This window comes from Stenella coeruleoalba (genome assembly GCF_951394435.1).
Source record: "Stenella coeruleoalba genome assembly, chromosome: 16".
Classification (NCBI taxonomy): Eukaryota; Metazoa; Chordata; class Mammalia; order Artiodactyla; family Delphinidae; genus Stenella; species Stenella coeruleoalba.
The window spans coordinates 84,214,824-84,238,958 of record NC_137162.1 but is presented as its reverse complement, the minus strand read 5'-3'; the positions used below and the strand labels follow the sequence as shown (position 1 = coordinate 84,238,958).

General features: G+C 37.7%; 1 protein-coding gene across 1 annotated transcript in view; it reads right to left on the bottom strand.

Moving 5' to 3' along the window:
• FMN2 (formin 2) overlaps positions 1-24,135 on the bottom strand; it is a 315,421-nt gene that overhangs the window by 70,035 nt on the left and 221,251 nt on the right. Inside the window, exons 9-14 of the mRNA XM_079899446.1 lie at positions 21,296-21,387; positions 21,006-21,135; positions 19,806-19,952; positions 16,930-16,989; positions 16,671-16,791; positions 5,593-5,685 (exon numbers count right to left, since the gene is read on the bottom strand). Of these exons, the coding sequence (XP_079755572.1) occupies positions 5,593-5,685; positions 16,671-16,791; positions 16,930-16,989; positions 19,806-19,952; positions 21,006-21,135; positions 21,296-21,387 (643 nt within the window). The remainder of the gene's footprint in view (positions 1-5,592; positions 5,686-16,670; positions 16,792-16,929; positions 16,990-19,805; positions 19,953-21,005; positions 21,136-21,295; positions 21,388-24,135) is intronic.

The following is a 24,135-nucleotide window of genomic DNA, read 5'->3' as shown; positions in this document are numbered from 1 at the left end:
ATAAGCTTCCACAAGTCCTTTTGGATAGGATAGCCATTTAAATGAGGACCTGGAGGAGAAAACCCTCCAGCATGTTATACTATGGTATCATTAATAGTATTGCTATAAATAGTGTTATCCTACGTCAGTATAAATTCTTTAGACCCCTTTTTCCTCGGGTGGAGCCAAAAGGGCTCCAATCAGTGACGCTTCCCCAAGAAGTATTAACAAGAACCCGAGCCATTTTTCCTCGGCATCGAGTCTAATGGACCCAATCCGATCATCGATCCACAAGAGGCACCTGGCATGGAGGCAAGTAAGGTGTGGAAACATTCTCATTAAGAGTGGAATTAGAACTTTTAAAACTATAAGCACTCAAAAGATATAACCCATGATATCTGCTTTCATTTTTGACAGAATTTAACCATGCCTGATAATTTATTTTAAGGCAATGATCTCCCTTTCCCATACAAATAGGAGGTCCATTAACACCCACCATGTAATTTTCTATTATCTTTACTTCTTCTTCCGGCTTCAAAGGGCCTCTATCATCAAAAGGACCAGGCAACCATCTAGACTCATTTACATATACAAGAATTGAGGCATCCCACCAGGTAACCCTCATATTAAGGGGAGGGTTAGGAATATAAGTCCCATAAGTATGGTTAGTACAATTTATCTCACTGGCTGATATGTTTATTACCTGTGTAGACAACACTGCCAACATAGTCACAAAAAGATTGGTGCTAGTGAGGGGTTTACCCTGCGAAATGACAAGATTTTTAGCAGTGCCTGCAAATTTTTTCATTTGCCCCCAGGTCAATGAAGACGTCTTCTTTTTTTTTTTTACCAAGTCTTAAACTGCATATATTGTCCAGGTTCAAGAACAGTCTTGCCAAGTGCCTCCCAATCCTGAGGAATTAATATGTTTTCGGAAGCATACCTAGATAAAAGACCTTGAACATAATTAGAATGCATCCCATATGCATTAATGGTTTCTTTTAGCATTTAAAAAATTTTTATATCATGATGGTTATACTCAACGTTCATATATCCATTTGGAAATTATTAGCAGGCATAGCTTGTCTAACTATAGGGAAAGCAAAAAATGGTTCAGAATATTGCTTTTCTTCCTTATTTATCTCTTCTTCCAACAATAGTCTATTAGATTTAGGTTTCAGAGGAAAGCGAAACTGATGAGAGGCTCCAACAGGATAAGCTGTTAATTCTAAAGGAGGAGCCAAAGGAATAGTAGGACACGGCTCCTAATATGAGGGGGTGGTAGCATTGTTTTTATTTTCTTCCAATTTAACCATCAAATTTTTTAACTTTGAAAGTGTATCAGAAATCTCTCTCATTCTGTTGAGAAAGTGGCATCCCATTTTGTTTGCTAGTCTGCTCCCGATCTTTATCATCATCAGAAAAAGCCCCTTCATCACTGGAACCTGAAAAATCCTCTCCTGTCTCAGACACAAGGGGAGGAGGAGGCGGAGGAAGGTCCTCTATAGGAGACTCACGAAACAGAGTACGAAAAGCAGTAGAATGATGGGGAGCAGAATTCGGACGCTGAGGGCGTGCCCCATTTTCACTTTTTGTTTCAGATTGTAATGGTTCCAGGGCAAGGGAAATTAATTTACAAAGAGACCAAACACGGACAGATATAGGGTCTCCAGGCTGATGAGCTCTTCTTAAGGCTTGCATAACCTGTTTCCAAATTTTAAATTCAACTGGTTATGACCAGTAGATTGAAACCAGTAACAATGTTTACGTACCAGTGCAAACAATTCATCAAAAGATTCTGGTTTCACTTTCATTCCTGAACTCCGTAATAACTGTTTCAGGAGTCTAATGTATTGGAATTCTACTGACTGGAAATTCCCCATTACAGTTACTCTATTGCTCCCGAAGGTTTCGCTTACCCTTGAGCAGACCAATTTCCCCTTCGGTCCCGCGATCACGCGATTACTTACCTTCAGGTCCCTGTTCGGGCGCCAAATGTTGTAGTTTATCTTATGACAGGGCCGAAAGTAAGCTCATCACACAAGATGAATTGTGCCGAAGCACAGCAGTAGAGGGCTGCCTCTCGCTCAGGCAAAACAGTGCCGTCTGTCCTGCTGTGGTAGCTTTTATTAAAGCATTATCTATGTTTACATTTTAAGACTTATTTTTTTAACATTCCAGAAATGCCAAAGCAGCAACATATGCTTCTATTGGTTATACAGGCAATAATGGGCTTTCTTAAAAACATGCCGTGCTTCGTCCTTGAGCGCAAAAGCAACATAAAGTTCCCACCATTATTTTGATTATACTGAAGTAGCACAAGGACATTTCCTTGCGTTCCCACCATTCTGATTATACTGAGGACACCTCATGGATCAGTGCCCAAAGCACTCAATGCTTATTCGCAGGCCCCCAGTTTGCCGGGGTGGGGTGGGGGGGCTCAAAGCATTCAGGACTGTTCACTGTTCTGGCTTATTCACATGCCCCCTGTTTGCCGGGGGGGCTCAAAGCAATCAGGACTGTTTGCAGTTCTGGCTTATTCGCCAGCCCCCAGTTTGTTGTGGGCGGGGGGGGCTCATGGGTCACATCTCCTTTCCATGTCCTCAATTATTCCACTACAGAATAGCCAAAGCAATCTTGAGAAAGAAAGACGGAGCTGGAGGAATCAGGCTCACGGACTTCAGACTATACTACAAAGATACAGTAATCAAGACAGTATGGTACTGGCACAAAAACAGAAACATAGATTAATGGAGCAGGATAGAAAACCCAGAGATAACCCCACACAGATATGGTCACCTTATCTTTGATAAAGGAGGCAAGAATATGCAATGGAGAAAAGACAGTCTCTTCAATAAGTGGTGCTGGGAAAACTGGACTGCTACATGTAAAAGAATGAAATTAGAACACTCCCTAACACCATACACAAAAATAAACTCAAAATGGATTAAAGACCTAAATGTAAAGCCAGACACTATTAAACTCTTAGAGGAAAACATAGGCAGAACACTCTATGACATAAATCACAGCAAGATCCTTTTTGACCCACCTCCTAGAGAAATGGAAATAAAAACAAATATAAAGAAATGGGACCTAATGAAACTTCAAAGGTTTTGCACAGCAAAGGAAACCAAAAACAAGATGAAAGGACAACCCTCAGAATGGGAGAACGTATTTGCAAATGAAGCAACTGACAAAGGCTTAATCTCCAAAATTTACAAACAGCTCATGCAGCTGCATATCAAAAAAACAAACAACCCAATCCAAAAATGGGCATACTACCTAAATAAACATTTCTCCAAAGAAGATATACAGATTGCCAACAAACACATGAAAGACTGCTCATCATCATTAATCATTAGAGAAATGCAAATCAAAACTACAATGATATATCATCTCACACCACTTGGAATGGCCATCATCAGAAACTCTACAAACAATAAGTGCTGGAGAGGATATGGAGAAAAGGGAACCCTCTTGCACTGTTGGTGGGAATGTAAATTGATGCAGCCGCTATGAAGAACATTATGGAGGTTCCTCAAAGAACTAAAAATAGAACTACCATATAACACAGCAATACCACTACTGGGTATATACCTTGAGAAAACCATAATTCAAAAACAGTCATGTACCACAATGTTCATTGCAGCTCTATTTACAATAGCCAGGACATGGAAGCAACCTAAGTGTCCATCGACAGATGAATGGATAAAGAAGATGTGGCACACATATACAGTGGAATATTACTCACCCATAAAAAGAAACAAAATTGAGTTATTTGTAGTGAGTTGGATGGACCTAGAGACTGTCATGAAGAGTGAAGTAAGTCAGAAAGAGAAAAACAATACCATATGCTAACACATATATGTGGAATCTACAAAAAATAAAAAATGGTTCTGAAGGGGCAGGACAGGAATTAAGATGTAGATATAGGGAATGCACTTGAGGACACCAGTAAGGGGAAGGGGAAGCTGGGACGAAGTGAGAATGTGGCATGGGGATATATATATCACCAAATGTAAAATAGATAACTAGTGGGAAGCAGGCGCATCGCACAGGGAGATCAGCTCAGTGCTTTGTTTCCACCTAGAGGGGTGGGATAGGGAGAGTGGGAGGGAGACGCAAGTGGGAGGAGATATGGGGATATATGTATACGTATAGCTGGTTCAGTTTATTATACAACAGAAACTGACACACCATTGTAAAGTAATTATACTCCAATAAAGATGTGAAAAAATTTAAAAATAGTATATAATATAATCACATATTATGTGAACAAGTATATGAGTGACACACTCATTAACGTTTTAGGATGTGAAATCTAGCAAATTGTTTGATTTCTCTTTTAATGAGTTATAGAATTAAGGACTCCTTTCTACCCATAAGCAAAACAGAATATTCCATAAAATTACAGTTTCTTGATCCTAAAAGTCTACTGGATGGAAAAACGAAGATTCATTTCATTCATCAAGAGCTGAGTGAGCTGTCAGGCCCATCTAATTTGTAACTACAGGACACTGATTTCAGTCAAGGACTATTTAAGAATCAACGGGTAGATTTTCCACTCTAAGTCATGAGGACCTGAGGAAATGGAAATGACAATCACTCTGATACGTGACGGACCAAATTTCTGTTTCTATTGTCATGATTATCTTAAATGATTAAATGGCATTTTCCCATCTAAAAAAGAGCTGTGCTTAATGCCATATCAAATTCCAGCATTAACTCATTCACTGTATATCATCATTAAAGACACTTGAACAACGTATAAAAACCACAGAGGATGGAGCCAGTCTTCAGAGCACTACTCGGCCTCAGTCTCAGGTCATGTCAGTCTCTGGAGAATTCCTGAAAGAGCAAGAACCTTCCCAAAGCATGGCTTGATATAAATCTGATCTTCAGAAGATATGTATATAACTTTCCAAAGCAGAAATATTTGGAGTAGTGAATGCTTTGATATAAGTTTCAAGGATTTCAATCAGCAATAGATTAATAGAATTTTTATTAGAATTTTTTGTTTCTTTAATATTGTCTAAAATTTTCCATCCCTGCTTATTTCATAGGAATATAGGAAGAATCAATAAGATAACATTTATAAAGTTTTTAAGGTCCCTGGAAAAACTGTGTTAAATATCCTGGGTTATGTATACATCCTATAAAATATAGAATATAATGTTTTGAAGATCAGAAAATCATCAATATACCTTGTTTCTGAGCACAATGTTTTGACAAAGCAAATAAATACCAGGTTGAACTGAAGTGATAAGTGTAGATAAAACTTAAAAGAATATCTAATTTTCTATCACAAAAAGATAAATATTTTAATGCCTTTAAAAATATATGCTATTTTATAAATATATATATATATGCTATTTTAACTAATAACTATTGTATTTACTGTCATTAAAAAAACAGGAATAATGAGTATTATTCACAAAACAGCATGTTTAGCCAATTGCTTGTCTGTCACAACTGTGTGATTCGTGATTAAACATCATTTATTTTTCTGTGATGTCAAAATAATCCCTTTTAAACCAATGCATATTTTTCAAAATGCCTTCTACCTTTCTGCTGAACAGGGAGGGAAATGCAACATATCTCTTCCGAATTTACCTTGAAAAATAAATTGTTCCATGTTTTCTTTGAATGGCTGGATGTGCTCTTTTGAGGACACCTGGTACACTTTCCCCGCTTCAACCTCACAGGCTGAAATTAGAAAGAGACATTGTTCAGAATGTCACACTGCTAACAGTGCATTAAAACAATTAAAAATATACATTAACTAGTGTTAGAAAATCCTGCTAACCACGATAACTGACATATGTGTCTACACATATTTAGAAATATCCAATGCTGACAGAAGGTTTCACTTTAGGGGATTGTAAAAATAAACTTAAAAAAATTAAAGTATAATTGATATACAATATTATGCTTCAGGTGTACAACATAGTGATTCGATATTTAAATACATTATGAAATTAATCACCATGATAAATCTACTAACCATCTGTGACTGTACAGTTATTACAATATTATTGACTATATTCCTTATGCTGTAAATTAAACCCCATTACTCATTTAATACTTTATATTAAATGTAAGATTATACCTCTTATCCACTTCACCTTTTTCAACCATGCCCTCATCCCCACCCCAGCAACTGTGGGTTTATTCTCTGTATCTATAAGAATCTTTCTGTTTGGTTTGGTCATCTGTTTTGCTTTTTGGATTCCACATGTAAGTGAAGTCATACAACATTGGTCTTTCTCTGTCTGACATATTCCACTTTGGCAAACCCTCCACGCCCATTCATGCTGCCTTTGTGCAAATGGAAAGCTTTATTTTTCATGGTTGAGTAGCATTCCACTGTGTGGGTAGGTGAAATATGTGGGCATATATATACACACACACATATGTATATATATGTATATATACGAAACATGTATACACACACACATATATATAATGAGTATGTGAAACATGTCTTCTTTATCCATCCATCTATTGGTAGATACTACTTAGGTTGCTTCCAAATCTTGGTTATTACAAACAATGCTTCAATGAACATAAGGGTGTATATATCATTTTCAATCTGTATTTTTGTTTTATTGGTATAAACACCCAGAAGTGGAATTGCTGGAACATATGGTAGTTCTATTTTCAATTTTTCTGAGGAATCTCCATACTGTTTCCCACAGTAGCAGGATGAATTTTCACTCCCAGCAGCAGTGCACGAGGGTGCCCTTTTCTCCACATCCTCCTTGCCAATACTTGTCATTTCTTGTCTTTTTGATAATAGCTATTCTAACAGGTGTGAGGTGGTATCTCACTGTGGTTTTGATTTGCATTTTCCTGATGATTAGTGGTGCTGAGCATCTTTTCATGGGTTTGTTGGCTATCTTTTCGTCCTTTGGAGAAATGTTTATTCAGGTCCTCTGCACAATCTTTAATTGGATTGTTTGTTCTTTTTTATATTGTTTTCTGATTGCTTTATATAATTGCAATATAAGCCTTTTATAAAATATATTATTTGCAAAAATCTTCTCCCATACAGTAGGCTGCCTTTTCGTTGATGGTTTCCTTTGCTGTGCAAAAGCTTTTTTGTTTGATGTAGTCCCATTTGTTTATTTTTGTTTTTCTTACCCCTGCCTGAGGAGACATATCTAAAAAACCATCCATAGGACTGATGTCAAAGAACATACTGCTATGTTTTCTTGTAGGTGTTTTGCGCTTTCAGGTCTTATATTTGAGTTTTTAACCATTTTGAGTTTATTCGTATACATAGTGTAGGAAAATAGTCCAGTTTTCCCAAAAGCATTTATTGAAGGGGCTGTCTTTTCCCCATTGTATATTACTGACTCCTTTGATGAAGATTAATGACCATGTAAGTATGGATGTATTTCTGGGCTTTCTAAGCTGTTCCAGTGATATATGAGTCTGTTTTCCTGCCAGTACCATACTGTTTTGTTTTTTTTTTAAAGTTTCGTAAAGTTAATACTCTTTTTTTTTTAAATAATAAATTTATTTATTTTTGGCTGCATTGGGTCTTTGTTGCTGCACATGGGCTTTCTCTAGTTGTGGCGAGTGGGGGTTACTCTTTGTTGTGGTGTGCAGCCTTCTCATTACGGTGGCTTCTCTTGTTGTGGAGCACAGGCTCTAGGCGCACAGGCTTCAGGAGTTGTGGTGCATGGGTTTAGTTGCTCCACAGGATGTGGGATCTTCCCGGACCAGGGCTCAAACCTGTGTCCCCTACATTGGCAGGCAGATTCTTAACTACCACACCACTAGTGAAGTCCCCCCTACTGTTTTGATTACTATAGCTTTGTATTATAGTCTGAAGTCAGGGAGTGTGATATCTTCAGCTTTATTCTTTCTCAACATTGCTTTGGTTTTGGAGTCATTTGTGGTTCCATACAAATTTTAGGATTATTCTAGTTCTATGAAAAATGCCACTGGTATTTTGATAGGGACTACACTGAATCTGTAGTTACCTTGGGAAGTATACACATTTTAACAATATTGATTCTTCCAATCCATAAGCATGGTATATCTTTCCATTTATTTGTCATGGCTTCAATTTCTTTCATCAACATCTTAGAGTTTTCAGAGCTCAGGTCTTTCACCTCCTTGGTTAAATTTAGTCCTGGGTATTATTTTCTTGATGCAATTGGGATTGCAACACTTCTGTTCTGAGAGCACGTTCATTAAGTCCAATTTGTTCTTAAGTCCAACAAAGTTAGCCCAGGTACCCAACTAACACAATCAGATATATACCACTGCTTTTACACTTGCTCTGGACATACTGGGCTTTAAATAAATATACTATACTACTGTACTCTATACAGCACTGTAAAGTACACAAAAGTACAACCACTTGTAGAGGATGCACACATGTGACAATGTACACCAGTCACGTGAACTAACTGATGTGATTGGACATGTGAATGCATGTTCAGATCTTTGAAAGTTCGTAACTTGAAGGTTCACATGTAGGGGACTTACTGTATTAATTTTGTACCTTTTAACTTTACTAATTCATTTATTAGTTCTAATAGATTTTTGGTTGTGTCTTTAGGATTTTTTATATATAGTGTCATGTCATCTGCAAACAGTGACAGTTTTACTTCTTCCTTTCCAATTTGGATTCCTTTTATTTCTTCTTATTGTCTGATTGCTATGGCTAGGACTTCCAATACTATGATGAATAAAAGTGGTGAGAGCGGGCATCCTTGTCTTGTTCCTGACCTTAGAGGAAATGTTTTCAGCTTTTCACCATTGAGAATGATGTTTGCTGTGGGCTTATCCTACATGGACTTTGTTATGTTGATGTATATTCCCTCATACCCACTTTGTGGAGAGTTCTTATAAATAGATGTTGAATTCTGTCAAAAGCTTTTTCTACATCTATTGAGAGGATCATATGATTTTTATTCTTCAATTTGTTAACTGGAGAGCATTTTCAGAGTCTAAGGCTCTGAAAGGCTCACAATCCAAGCCAAGGCTCACATCCAAGCAATTTTGAAAAGTAATCTCCAAGGACAAGACTCAAAAAAGATTAAAATGGTGATTCTAAAGTGCATTACTGTGTGAAGGAGGAAGGGGTAGGAAGGAGGCTGACTGGGTTCATAGCTTGAGCGGCTTGGGGATGAAGAACACAGGAGGAAGAGCATTTTTCAAAGGAAAGAAAATTGAGGGGGGGATTGGAAGATGGCGGAAGAGTAAGACGCGGAGGTCACCTTGCTCCCCACAGATACACCAGAAATACATCTACACGTGGAACAACTCCTACAAAGGAAAGAAAATTAATTTGCTTTTGAACTTACTGTGTTTTAAGATGACAATGGAATATCCAAATGTAGTTTCAGCAAGCAGTTGGATTTATGAGTTGGCAGATCAGAGTGATACAGGAAAACTCTGAGTAAGACCACCTGAGAACAGCATATCCAGTGAGAAAAAGAGGGGGCCAAGGTTGAACGCCTGAGTAATGCCAACTTTAATAAAGAAGCAGAGGAAGAGAAGGCCATGAAGAAAAAAGACTAAGAAGGAAATGTCAGATATTATAAGGAGAATCAGAAGTGAGTGGGGTTAGTGAGTCGAAGGGAACAGAGACAGCAAACAAGACAAAGGTGGAAGTAAAATGCCCTCTCAATTTGGCAAATTGTGGCAACAGTTTCAGCAGTGCCAGGGACAAAGCTGTAACAGTGTGAGGACGGAATGGGAAGTCAGAGACCATGGAAGTGGACCAGGAATCTGTTACCATCTTGGTCAGTGAGCACACGTGTTCGAGAACAAGTGTCCAGCAAAGGCGAGGTGTGGGCTATGGGAAGAATGAGGGGCAAATGAACACAAACCCTTTACAGCTTCTGGGAAATGCTCCAAATATCCTAGTCTTGCCAACAGTGGGCAAGCAAATCCAGCTGCATGTTAAGAGAGGTGTATAATTCACATGCATCATTCTATCCTAAAGATGGATTTCAGAAAAATCTGATCACTAACAGTTAAATGTCCATAGATTAATGCCAAAAATAGTTCCTTATCACCTAAAAGTAATGAAAGTGGCAGAGGTACCACACACACAAACCCCATGATACCTTAGTTTGGGTGTGGCAGACTTAGCATTATGACCAGTGGAATAAGTTACATTCACTGAGCTCACCACTTTACATGCCAAAACAAACAGGTGTTTCACATGTGTACTCTTCAACAAGAATTTTGAAAGTGAACACTTTTAAACTGAAATGAATGGTTTTGCTCCTTAAATAATCATTCCAATGAGAGGAACTCTCAATTTTTTTTTCACTCTCCATACACATGTGATGCACTTCCATGGACAAATCCAGTGTACAGGATACAAAAGGATAAAATGTACAGGCTACAAAAACATAAAACACAACACCTGTGACTTTCAAAATCTCAGTCAGCCTTTCTGTGCCTCAGCTCTTTACCTGTAATACACAAATAGCAACAGAACCTGCCTCCTGGGGTTGTTACAAAGAATAAGTCAGTTAATATTCGTAGAGCACTTAGAACTGGGCCTGGTGCATGCTAAGGTCTGTGTAAGTTTTCACCATCATTGCTGTTGTTGTTATCTTTAGTTTTATCAGCAACAGTAGCAGACAAAAAAGCAGGATGCCCAAGGGCTAAGAGCATGGGTTTTGGAGACTGGGTTTGCATCCTGTCTCTTCCACTTACGAGCTGTGTGTCTTTGGCGAAGTAGGTACCCCCCTCTGTACCTCAGTTTCTTCCTCTGTAATACGGAGTTAATAAGTGTCTACTTCGCTGTGAAGATCAAAGGATTTTACGTAGGTAAAATACACAGAGGACTGCTGGATACACAGTAAGAGAACTATCATGTTTGCAACAATTACTGTGACTGCACAATTACCACCACCAGACACCACCAGAGGTGCAGCTACTAACACACAAAAAGAACACGGAACTCCCACTTCCTCAGTCTCAGGAAGCACTGAGGCAATGCTTCAAATTGTGGGAATGACATTTTTTTTAAATTAATTTTTTTTTTTTAATTTTTGGCTGCATTGTATCTTTGTTGCTGCACGCGGGCTTTCTCTAGTTGCAGGGAGCGGGGGCTGCTCTTTGTTGTGGTGCGTGGGCTTCTAATTGCAGTGGCTTTTCTTGTTGCAGAGCACGGGCTCTAAGCACATGGGCTTCAGTAGTTGTGGCATGCGAGCTCAGTAGCTGTGGCTCCTGGGCTCTAGAGCACAGGCTCAGTAGTTGTGGCACACGGGCTTAGTTGCTCTGTGGCACATGGGATCTTCCCGGACCAGGGCTCGAACCTGTGTCCCCTGCATTGGCAAGTGGATGCTTAACCACTGTACCACCAGGGAAGTCCCTGTTAATATACTTTGGATATTAACCCCTTACTGGTCATATCATTTGCAAATGTTTTCTCCCATACTGTAAGATGTCTTTTCATTTTATCGATAGTTTCCTTTGTTGTGCAAAAGCTTTTAAGTTTAATTAGGTCCCATTTGTTTATTTTTGCTTTTATTTCCTTTGCTTTAGGAGACAGATCCAAAAAAAATATTGCTACAATTTATGTCATAGTGTTCTGCCTATGTTTTCCTCTAGGAGTGTTACGGTTTCTGTTCTTACATATAGGCCTTTAACTGATTTTGAGTTTATTTCTGTAGATGGTGTTAGAGAATGCTCTTAATTTCATTCTTTTATATGTAGCTGTCTAGTTTTCCCAGCACCAGTTATTGAAGAGACTGTCTTTTCTCTATTGTATATTCTTTCCTCCTTTGTTGTAGATTAATTGACCATACGTGCATGGGTTTATTTCTGGGCTTTCTATCCTGTGGCATTGATCTATGTTTCTGTTTTTGTGCCAGTACCATTCTGATTTGAATACTGTAGGCTTTGTAGTATACTCTGAAGTCAGGGAGCATGATTCCTCCAGCTCTGTTCTTCTTTCTCAAGATTGTTTTGGCTATTTGGGGTCTTTTGTGTTTCCATACAAATTTTAAAATTATTTGCCCTAGTTCTGTGAAAAATGCCCTTGGTATTTTGATAGGGATTACACTGAATCTGTAGACTGACATGAACAGTATGGTCACTTTAACAATGTTAATTCTTCCAATCTAAGAATCTGGTACATCTTTCCACCTTTTTGTGTTGTCTTCAATTTCTTTCATTAGTGTCATTGTACGTATGGTTTCAGACATGTTCCTGTATTACTGAGAACTTGAATTTTCTTTTTTAAAATTAATTAATTAATTAACTTATTTATCTACTTTTGGCTGTGTTGGGTCTTCGTTGCTGTGGGTGGGCTTTCTCTAGTTGTGGTGGGCTGGGGCTACTCTTCACTGCAGTGCACAGGCTTCTCATTGTGGTGGCTTCTCTTGTTGCAGAGCACAGGCTTTAGGCACACGGACTTCAGCAGTTGTGGGACGTGGGCACAGTAGTTGCGGTTCACAGGCTCTAGAGCATAGGCTCAGTAGTTGTGGCGCATGGGGCTTAATTGCTCCGCGGCACATGGGATCTTCCCACACCAGGGCTCGAACCCATGTCCCCTGCATTGGCAGGCAGATTCTTAATCACTGGGCCACCAGGGAAATCCCAAGAACTTGAATTTTCTGCACTGTATCAAACTCAAGGACACCAGCAATCATTCTCAAAATAGTACCTGCTGGCAGCTGCCAACCTTATGGTCTCAAGGTTTCCCCTTGTAACTAAGCAACCATTTTGGAGCCCATGGGTCCTTGCTTAACAAACACCCTTACTTCTTGCCCCTCCAATCCTAATTCTTAACAAACAAATCACATAATTTTGCAGTGTTTGCCCGTATAAGCCTTCCCCATTTTGTAGTCCAGCAAAACACAATTGAAGTGCTTCTTGACATTTTGTCTTCCAGGCTATAGCCCTCAGTTTGGCTCAAATAAAACTGTTTTCTGTTCCTATTGTAAATTGTTTATTGCTTATTTACACTGACATAAATAATGTATTTTCCTGTTTGCATTTTCAGTGTTCTGATGGAACTGATATTCATTTTAAAATCATAATAAAAATATTTTTAAAAAGCTATTGGTTGCATTTGAATTGAGTTTATAACATCATTTTTTCTTTCCTTGAACAAAAATAAATAAAATCAGAAATTTACAATGATAAATACAATTGTTACAAACAAATATAAATCAATACAACAAGTTTAAGGACTGATTTTTCCTAAATATGTCTGGATACAAACATTATTTCAACATCTGTGAAAGATATAGGTAATGAATTTTAAACACTTTCAAGTCAAATACTGAAGGTGGAGGAGGGTAGAGGATTCAGGGAGGAATGTGCGTGAGAACATTCTTTCTTGCCCAGTTCCAGGAACTTAATTACTCCATGCTCAGTGCACAAAGAGTTGAGTCATGTGGCGAGTGGAACTGTTTCGACCCAAGAAAGGCACTGGAACAGAAGCCATCACTTGGCATCCAGAGAAGCTGCTGCAAATTTTGACAGCCAAAATATTTTAAAACAATACCCTTTTCAAAGGGGAAAGATAGAAATATTGATACCTTGTCTAGCATTGTGAATGAAAGTATTCGTAGTCATCCTTTTGGGAGGCTAATAATGTTAATCTCAAATAATTTAAGCTCTTTTGCTCAAACCAGCAATTGACCTATGATGAGACCAGTAGCTAATGAGTCTCTGGCACTAGTATTATAGCTTAGCAGATGGTTCTTAACTAATACTCTGGGGTGATGCTAAGAGAGAAAATCGGGTTCTATTTCTGGATATGTTGAATAGCTTTCTTAGAACAATTTTACTTTGATTAAAATTAATGGTTTTAAAGCTAAATGTCTAAAAGGAGTAAACAACTCTGCTGCTTGTTCTGCTTGTTTTTGGAAAATAGTATTAACCACATAAGGTGATCTGTGGGATTGGAGTGAAGGTTTTACCCTACATTAGTTTTATTAATGCATAATGTGGAAGATGTGGAGAACATCTTGACGTGGAAAAGAATGAATAAGTTAAATTTTATTGTACAGTGCTTTCCTAAATAAATTTATTTGGTTATCATGTTCTTATATTCTGAAGAAGAAAAATTCCTTAAATAATAAATTCATAACTAGGTAGATCTTAAAACTACTAAGGGAAACAAAATGTAGTTAGCCATCTGCGCTCATGGTTTTTTAAAATCTAAGTTAACTTTAACGGTGCTGTACACCATCCAAAGAAAATGCCCTTATGTTGTCCTGCCTTCTTAGAGCTTGCTTGCTTTATTTTGCTTATATTTAATAAAAACTGTCTCAAATGTTAAAATTAAAAAAAAAAAAGAGAAGCTGCTAACGGCCAGGAGAGAACAAAAGCTACCTGTCACTGAGCTCAGACAGTCAGGGGAGCACCAAGGAGCTGCAGGAATCTTGGGAACAAGTACAGACACCAAACACAGCGGGTACTCTTACAAAATGCTAAAATGAGGTTTGGTTGTCTGAGCCATAACGCATTATTTCTTGGTCTTTCTTTTGAAATGAAAATTAAGTCTAGAAGCAGAGGCAGAAACAGTGACAGAGCCAGAAGATGAGTGACCAAATGGTTATAACTTATCTGTCTTTATCAAACTAGTCATACTCTTTATTCTATTTTTCCTTATTATAAATAACTAATATTTTTGGATACTTATTATATGGAAAATATTGTGAAAACTCTCTACATATATCATATCATTTTCTAAGTCTTCTTAAAAAAACTTGCTTCTGAAACAAAAATGTGGACAGGCTACTTGAATATTCTGAAATGAATTACTTAATTTGATCACTTGAAAGGAATCATTATTAGGCTACATTTATCAAAGTGAACATTATTTTAAGGTAATTATATCCAAAATAATACCTCTCAAAAAACATTTCTCTTTTTAGCTCTGTGTCTTGTGAGAATCTGCCATTTTCACGACCTCATGTAACCATAGTGAGAAAGCATGTAGATACGAAACGTGAATGAGAAAACATTCCAAAGGGAAGCACCAACCAAAGTCAACATAAATCCCCTGTTCATGAGATCACCATTCCACCTGTTTATAAAATCATGTGTAAACTATGAAATCCTGCTTTGCAAGACTGAAGTGATGAAAGTGTTAAGTATTTTCCAGAAACCCCAGAAATGCCCAGCACCACATGGGGGGGGGGGGGAGAGAGAAAAGAAGAAGAAGAAGGAGAAGGAGAAGAAAGAAGAAAGAACAAGAACAAGAACAAGGAGAAGGAGAATTTCATAAGCAAACCAAGATACCTGGCTAAATTTTGAAGTATGATAAATACTACACATGAATGTGTAGATAAATACTACACATGCGTTTTGTATTGCTTTAAGAAATCATACTTAGATACATAGTAATGTAGCATTACACAATTGTAACATAGTTTTAATTGTTATTTATTTAAAAACAGGCAGTCATTCTTAGGCTCTATCCATGAGCACCCATATTTGATGCTCTCAGGGGAGCATCTAAACGGCAGGACTTCGCCCCTCCTTGACAGTGACGATTGTACCTGTGGTACCCACAGCACCTAGCAAAGGCCTTTCATGCATCAGGCCCATAATAAATGTTAAGTATTTAGGAACTACGGGCAAATTATATAATGTTACTATGTTGATTTAAATCCATATAAACGCATCCGTGACCAGAATATAACAACTCCATAAATCTGATTACAGATAAGTATCTTTAGATAAGCATTTCAACACTGGGATAGAATCTCTTAAAAAGTTTTATCATCTTTTGGTTTCTGGGGTAACCAAGCCTCTTCTCATATAGTGATACAACATGAAATGAAAATCTCACATAAATTTACTCCATCCCTGTCTGTGCTTAAAGAGTTAGAAACATGCTTAAATCGACAGCTGAGGTGTTCTCAACTTCACAGCAAGAAGAAACCTCATGAAAAGAAAGTAAAAGGGATGAGTGAAATAGGTGAAGGGGATTAGGGGTACAAACCGGCAGTTATGAATAAGTCACAAGGATGTAAGGTACAGCATAGGGAATAAAGTCAATAATACTGTAATAACTTTGGTACATAATAGATGAAGATATATTGTTGTACACCTGAAACTAATATAATATTGTAAGCCAATTGTACTTCATTAAAAAAGGCAGGGGAAGGGGATGAAAGGGATTTTATCTACAAAAAAAAAAAAAAAACCTGTAAACTACTTGCTTTTGTGCTTTTCTTTAAATTTACCATTTTGAAGAATTTCAAACTCTCTTCAAAATGATTTGATATAAGGCTTTTCAACTAACAAAAAAGCATTACACATGCACGTGTTTTTTGACCAAATATGTGAAGAAAGATGTTTTCTTTCCAGGAAAGTTTACACGCCACAAAATCTCAGACAAGTATAGCAAGGGTGGGTAGGAGGGAATATGTATCTTTTAACAACAACATGATAAATGTACAAATGTTCTCGGCTATAAAGTGAAAGCAAGACAGTCAAATCTGCCCCTGATGAAAGAGGCTGCTATTCAAATAACCAAGATGCTATTTCAATAACTAAATTTCTAATACACATAACTTTGTAAACAACAAAAGAATAAGATTGGTAAAATTTTTCTTTTGCCACACATACACAAAAATGTTTACATGGATGTAAAAGGTTTTACTTTCTTTAAAAACACTGAAAAATCTGTCCTCATTAAAAAAGCATAAATAACAACCATGAGTTTCTTTAACATTGTAAGTTACCTCTCAGGTCTTTCTTGAGTTTTCTGAGGTCTTTTTGAAAGTCTTCAAACTTCATCTGCGAGGCCTGAAAGAGGTCCTGGGGTTCGGGCAGTGGAAACACACACTGTTCCTTCCCAGCATCCTGATCAGCAGGAAGCACAGAACGTTTAAATGAATGAGGACTGAGCAACAGCAGCAATGACAAAACGAAGACAAACACGGCCAAATCGCTCAACAATGAGGAATAACAAGATGTGACTCTATGTAAAAACTGTCTCACCTCATCAAAATTGCGAAGATAGTAGGAAACGATATATGACAAAAGGCTTCTGCTATTGTCCTAGACAGAGAGACCAAAGTGAGTAGAAATATATTTTTTAAATTATTAAATATACAATGTTAAATTAAATTCACTCCAGTAAATCCACACATGTAGATGAGAATATTTGGGATGAAAGGTGAAGTTCTCTGTTTCTTCTTACTTTACCGGTCCAGACGGTCTTGTTTTCCCCACTGTTCCCACCTAAGCCCCACGTGGAAGCACAGCTGTTTCAGGGTGGGGTCTCAGATGTATCCACCTTTCTGTTTTCACCCTCCTCGACCAGACAATTAGTTCATTAATTTTATGTTTTATTATTGAAAGGTATAACTACTATCTAAACTGAAATGACTAAACATCACCAGCATTTCTGCATGGTTGGACCAAGAGGGACCACTCCAACAGGAAGTTTGATTGAGGCTTGTTAGTATGTAGATTAAGAAATTTTAAGTTAAGTATTATTTCAAGTAAGCTGGAGCTTTAAAAATGCAAATGCATATTATAAATTATGTCAGCAACTGAGATTTAGGAATTAATATCCATGCAGCTATAAATAATGTAATATATGTAGTTCTAAAGAAAAAAATGTTTCATATCGAACAATCTTCAAAGAATAGCTTTCCACCTTCTTTCTGGCATATTTAGAGGAATTAATTTTTTTTTTTTTCATTGCTCAAAATTCGTATTAGATAATCTGAATGTGTGAAACCAAATACATATTTTAAAAATACACCCTATAATACAAACTTTGTTTTCTGGAATGTTCAATCTAACCATGATTTTTCTCCCACTGATAATAAAAGAACAACATCCCTTTATAATCAAGTTTGACATGACATGATAATATATCTATTAGACTCCCCATATATATTTCTATATACATATATTACACGGAAATATATAGCTATAATAATAAAAGTAATACATTTATTAGAAACAGGAGTGCTTGTAAAATGATTTAAGCACCTGACTTCCTTTGTCTTTCCTAACTTGCAAATCAGTGAAATGATCAGCAATACCTGAATCAATTAACAAAACACATTAAATGCCTGCTGACAGGCGTGCTGAGCAGAAGTTAATTCTGACTGATCCAAGGAACAGCTCCATCTATGCAGGTCTATATAACTATATAGATATAGTTATCTTCATTTTATACAGAAAGAACCAAATAGACTTTGCATATAGCTCTTGTGAGAATGCAAGTGAAATTATTTTTTAAAAACTTCCTTCTTGATTATTTTTTCCAGATTATTCCTTAATTATTTAAATTAACGAAATTTAACTTATAGGAGGATTGAATAAGATATATCAATTAATACAAAAAAACCCCTGGGCTTCCCTGGTGGCACAGTGGTTGGGGGTCCGCCTGCCGGTGCAGGGGACGCGGGTTCGTGCCCCGGTCCGGGGGGATTCCGCATGCCGCGGAGCGGCTGGGCCCATGAGCCGTGGCCACTGGGCCTGCGCTCTGCGGCGGGAGGGGGGGGGGTGCCACGGCGGTGAGAGGCCCGCGTACCGTAAAAAAAAAAACAAAACAAAAAAAACCTTTATTCATATATAATTATGATCATAGAATCTATTTCAGATTCATTTTGATAAGTAACATTATATTGATGCTATTTGTATTCCAATGTTATTTACAAAAACTACTTGTTTCAGTCCAACAATCAGCTGTAAGAACTATTCAAAAACTACCATGTGTTTAGAAAAAAACCTTTTGTTTTTGAATAAATGATTTATCATGTTGACATATTGGAGGTTCATATGAAAATGTATATCATACAAATAAAACATCATTTGAAGAAATATAACCATAAAAATCACAAAAAATATATGCTGTTGGTGTTCCAAGCAAGGACTATGTTTTTCCCAATTATGGAAAAGCACACTGTCTGGCATTTCATAGAAGTCCGATGAAGGAATGTTAAATGAACATATGAGTGGATATGAATGAATAAACCAGTGAGTTGTTGACTGGCAAAAAAAAGCAAAAAAAGTATCTCCCTTCTATCAGGGAGATTATTGCCTTATCTAGGAGGGCCAATTCTCTGTAATTTCATTTTTATAGGCCAATTGTTCACTTAAACTCAATATTTTAAAAACATTTCCTTCATAATTTCCTTCATCATATAGTTCTTTGTGAAGACTCTTTTATCAGAGAAACAGAATTCTATTATTTTCTAAGTTTACAATGTCAGGCTTTAACTCTGACCACTGTGGTGGTTTCCCTGATGTTATATTTCTACTGACACTCTCATAATCTCTTAGATGTTAATTTTAAACAAACACAACTACAGAAGTAGAATAAAAAATAATAATTAGGTTTGCAAAAGGGCTTAGATATTCTCATATATACCAGTATCAAGGAGAGGATGATATAGAGAAAAACAGGATCATCTTTTAAATTTTATTTATTAACTACTTTCACTCGTCTTTGCTTTGGTTTTAAAACATGGGCCTGTTGGCCTCCAGTGCTTAACATGGAGAGAAGAAAGGGATGGATACACTGTCTAATTTATAGAAATCAACTAGTCCTCAGATCCAAAAGGATAAATATTAGCAAACATGGGGAAGATATTAAAAAGTAATTATTTTTATTTTAAAATACTGTCTTCTCAATTATTCATTAGACACAGGATTCAAAATTACTCACTTTAGGAAACACTATTCTTCTCTAGATCACAAATATATGGTGGCCACTACTTTTGTCTAGCTTAGAACACAAAGGAAATTTTTACCTTGGGACATAAATATTTATCACACTGGTTTACAGTCAAACTTATTACTCAACAAGATGCCCAGTCCTCAGTGTGCTACATTCACTCACCCGAAATACTTACACTGCTTTTGACGTCTTTCAGCTTTGGGAGGATGTCTAACCCGAAACCATCTGCCTGTCCCCGAGTCTTATTTCCACCATTCATGTAGTTGCCAAAGGCAAGAACCAAACCCAAAACTTGCATGACCCCTGAGCCATTTTTTAATGTCTGTAAAACAGGATAAAGAAGAATCTCTCACTCACAGTCTTGTCTGAATTACCTTAAGTCAGTGGCAGATATTCATATTATACTAATAATTTGGGGTCACATCCAAACTTCATCAGTGCTCATTTTAGTATATTTAAGAGTAGTGTCTCCAAAGATAACTTAGAAAAAGTTGCACCACCCACAAGCATGCAGGTTGTGCTTCTGTAGCTGAGACGTACCAGCCTAGGTCATTTCTGTGATGTAACTGCATGGAAAACAAATATGGCTGTGATATGAGAACCACCACAAAATAATATCATTGCCATCGGCCTAACTGTACCTGCCTCTGTGCAACGCAAATTTTTGGCATAAGGTGTAACTACCAAAACGTAGTTATAAAGTTTAATTTCCAAATTTAGATTTATCCCTGAAAGGTTCATACTCACTTCTTCCAAAACACACAGTTTAAGTTGAATTTGTACATCACTTCCTCTGAAAATGTGTCTTTCATGACATCTTACTACTTTTCAAAATGATTTACCATAGCCAGAAAGAATGGTGCTATTTTGACAATTCGTTTTAAATGTTAATATTGGTAATTTCTGCCAAGCATTTGTTCTTTGTTTTCAGAAGAATATTTATCTTCTGTCGAGCCATACAGCTGCTCCTGAAGCATTTGGTTTGAATCACTAACAATTTGTTGAGGGGCCCTCTCCAAAATGGAGGAAAATAAAGAAAATGTCTTCACGTGGCTTTTGGCTGGCAGTCTGATGGAGGAGAGGCCCATGACAAGGGAATATTGTGCTTTGGCAAAAGCAGGGGGACAGAAGCCTGCGTGGGTGGACGCCCAGTGACTGTGCCCCAGCAGCGCTGTCCCGGGTCCACTCGCCCTCCTGCACATTTGCTTTGACCTTGATGCTCAGTCATCATACGTTCTCTCTGGTGGGACCCCTATCCTTCAAATTTTATGAGTACTTATGGTAAATAAAGGAAAACTCGTTTGAAATACGAACATGACTGAACACAATTAAAGATCAGAACCCAAGCGACAGCCGCCGATGGACCAGCACCCACCTCACACAACTTCTGTAGCAGCTCCAGTTTGCGCCGAATTGAGCAAATGCTTTCTGAAAATGTGGACTGAAACAGGATGCAAAAGACTCGCTCTGAAAAGTTGGGGATTAGTGACAGTTCGTAAAGGAACCTAAGGAAATAAAGCCAAGTTAAGAGGAAAAAATGATGCACATAAACACGTTCATCCTCACATCATTCATGATACTGATGCACAGAAGGTACTTCATTTTCTGAATGGAAAGAGCCCCCCGTGGCCTGGACGCCGCCCGCGGGGCCGAAGCCCTGCTTACTGCTCAGGTTTGTCCAGAGACTTGGCGTTTTCCTTGTCTTTGGAGGACCGGCCGTGTTTTTCAATTTTTTCCAGTTCATCTGACTGTGCTCTCTGGAACAACAAAAGCCAAGTGGTTTTTAGATAATGATTATCTCAAATACAGCAAAACTCTATATATTTTCATATTTCTTAGCATGTTTGAAGTAAAGATCATCTCTAAATCTTCCAAATGTTATTGTCTGTTAGTGACATGCAAAATATTTATTCCAGCATGTTTTAAAACAACACAGTTTCCCTCTCTTGTTTTTTAGCCGTTTATAATACCCTCCAGAATGCAAGAAATTAATTTTAAAGTGTCATTTCTTATTCAGAAATTAATCAAGTTAAATTTGGAAGTAATTTGATCCTAAAGCTGTTAAAGATTTTTAAAGGGAAAAGTACCTATTTAACTACTGCAATCATTGTTTATATCTGTTTTGGGGAAAGAACAGTACAATTGAATTATTAAGTCATGGAACAAAAATAAAAGATTTTGATTCTTCTGAATTTTCTTTTTGATACAAAAATGGCTCTAGGCTTTTCTTTCTAGGTGTCTTCTTTCACCTTTTAAAATCTCAAGCTAAAAATTTTTTGTTCTAAGTTTGTTTCTTTATAGGAGGGGATCCTGTGCATTTTAACATAAGGTAGAAGATTTTATAGGCTTCAAGAGACACAAACTTACTCTTTGTGGAGAATTTGGATGATTTTATTTTCAGTCTTGTCTCTGTAATTCACAAAGATGTTTCAAAACAGCCAAAATACTATACTGTCTAAGTGCATTAACAAGTTTGAGTAGACCACCGTATCTTGGGTTTGAGTCTAGTCCTCTGATATTAAAATTCCTTCAACCATTATTTGTTGTTTACACAGAAAATCAGCTCAGCCATAAACTGCTGTAGATGACAGAACCTGATCAATTTCTAGAGACTACAGATTTCCTCTAAACAAAGAATGTTCTGTTTTGAATTCACTGATTGTTCTGAAATGCAGGTTTTTCTATAGATGGGATTAACTAGAAAAGACTAGTTTCTCCAAGGAAGCTGCTTTTGGCATGGAAAGACTTGATGACTGATCAGTAGATCTTCTGAGGGTTTGATCAGTTTTGCTTCCGGAATGTAATGTGACAAAAAGGATACTGAGAAGTAAAGGTATGACGTCCACCACAAAGCCTGCCTTGCCCACCTCGACCCCATTATAACCAGTCTCTCTCTAGAACAGCACGGAACCTTGTGTTCACTCTGTGTTGTGCTACACGTACCACAGTGTCTCACTGGTGATGCACACGCATGCCTACAAGCTTCTGGAGGAGGAAGGCCATGTCTTGCTATGGTCCTAGTGACTGGTATGGTTCACTACGGTATGGTCAGCCCTCAGTATCGTGGGTTCCGCATTTGTGGATTCAACCAAATGCAGATCCAAAACATGTGGGGAAAATTCCATAAAGTTCCAAACAGCAAACTTGGATTCACTGTGCTGCATCAACGTTTTACACAGCACTTACACGGCATCATAAGTAATCGAGTGATTTAAAGCATACGGGAGGGTGTGTGGGGTTATATGCAAGTACTGCACAACTTCATTTAAGGGACTTGAACGTCTGCGGATTTTGGTACCAAGCCCCCGCAGATACCGAGGTGTGACTGTGCAGTTAGCAGTCAGTAATTTTTTTTAAACATTGAAAAATTAAATCAGTAATTGAATATGAAAATAGAAGGCCTCCAGTTCTGGGGAAAAGAGGGAGGTAAAAGGATGAAATCTAATGACAGGACACTTGAAATAAGAACTAGTGAGGACATGATGATACAATGCCAACTGCTCAGCATCATCCTGAGAGTACAATGAGAATCCTTATGAGGTAATTTGAATCCAAAATAGATACCTATGCCTGCATAAGACAGAATGAGTCACTTCAAATGCTAGAACACAAATAGGTAGATAAAGAAATAAGAAAGCTATGCCCAGCAAAAGTACATATGACTTCACTCACCTGTACGTCCATTCCACACAACTCTTTTGGGTATCCATCATTCATCTCTTACACAGGAATACTTATGTGTGTAAAGGTACAAGAAGTAGGACTAAAACATCGTAGGTTTTTAAGCAATATTTATCAAATCTACAAATTCTGCTATTCATCAGTACACCAAGACCAACTGCTGCTTCTTGCCCATTGGCTTTCTCCTTGCACAACATGTGGGATCCAGCAAAAATCAGTTATTTTCTAGCTGTTAAGGCCCCAAATTCTTACTCTTATCAGCAACCATCAACTATGTAAACTATTGACTACAAATCTGTACCAGAACTCAGAGGTCACCTCGATAATTCTGGCTTTGTTTGACCCCCAAAATGAAGTTAGTCTCAAGGGTTCTTCTCTGGTCCACCAGTTTGAAGTAATCATCAGGGTCGGGCTTTAAAAAGGATGAATTTTAGGGATTTATTCATCCACCGATTCAATCAAAGACGGACTGTTTACCAGGCACTACACCAGACACTGGAGATAAAAATATATACGCTGGGCTTCAGATTCAAGGAAAATCCCACCACACGACACATCATGTTGCTCATAACACCACTCTTATTTGCTCAACCCTGCTACAGCAATCTTCCACTGCTTTTTTGTTGGGTTTTTTTTTTTTTTTGGCGGTATGCAGGCCTCTCACTGTCGTGGCCTCTCCCGTTGCGGAGCACAGGCTCCGGACGTGCAGGCCCAGCGGCCATGGCTCACAGGCCCAGCCGCTCCGTGGCATGTGGGATCCTCCAGGACCGGGGCACGAACCCGTGTCCCCTGCATCGGCAGGCGGACTCTCAACCACTGCACCA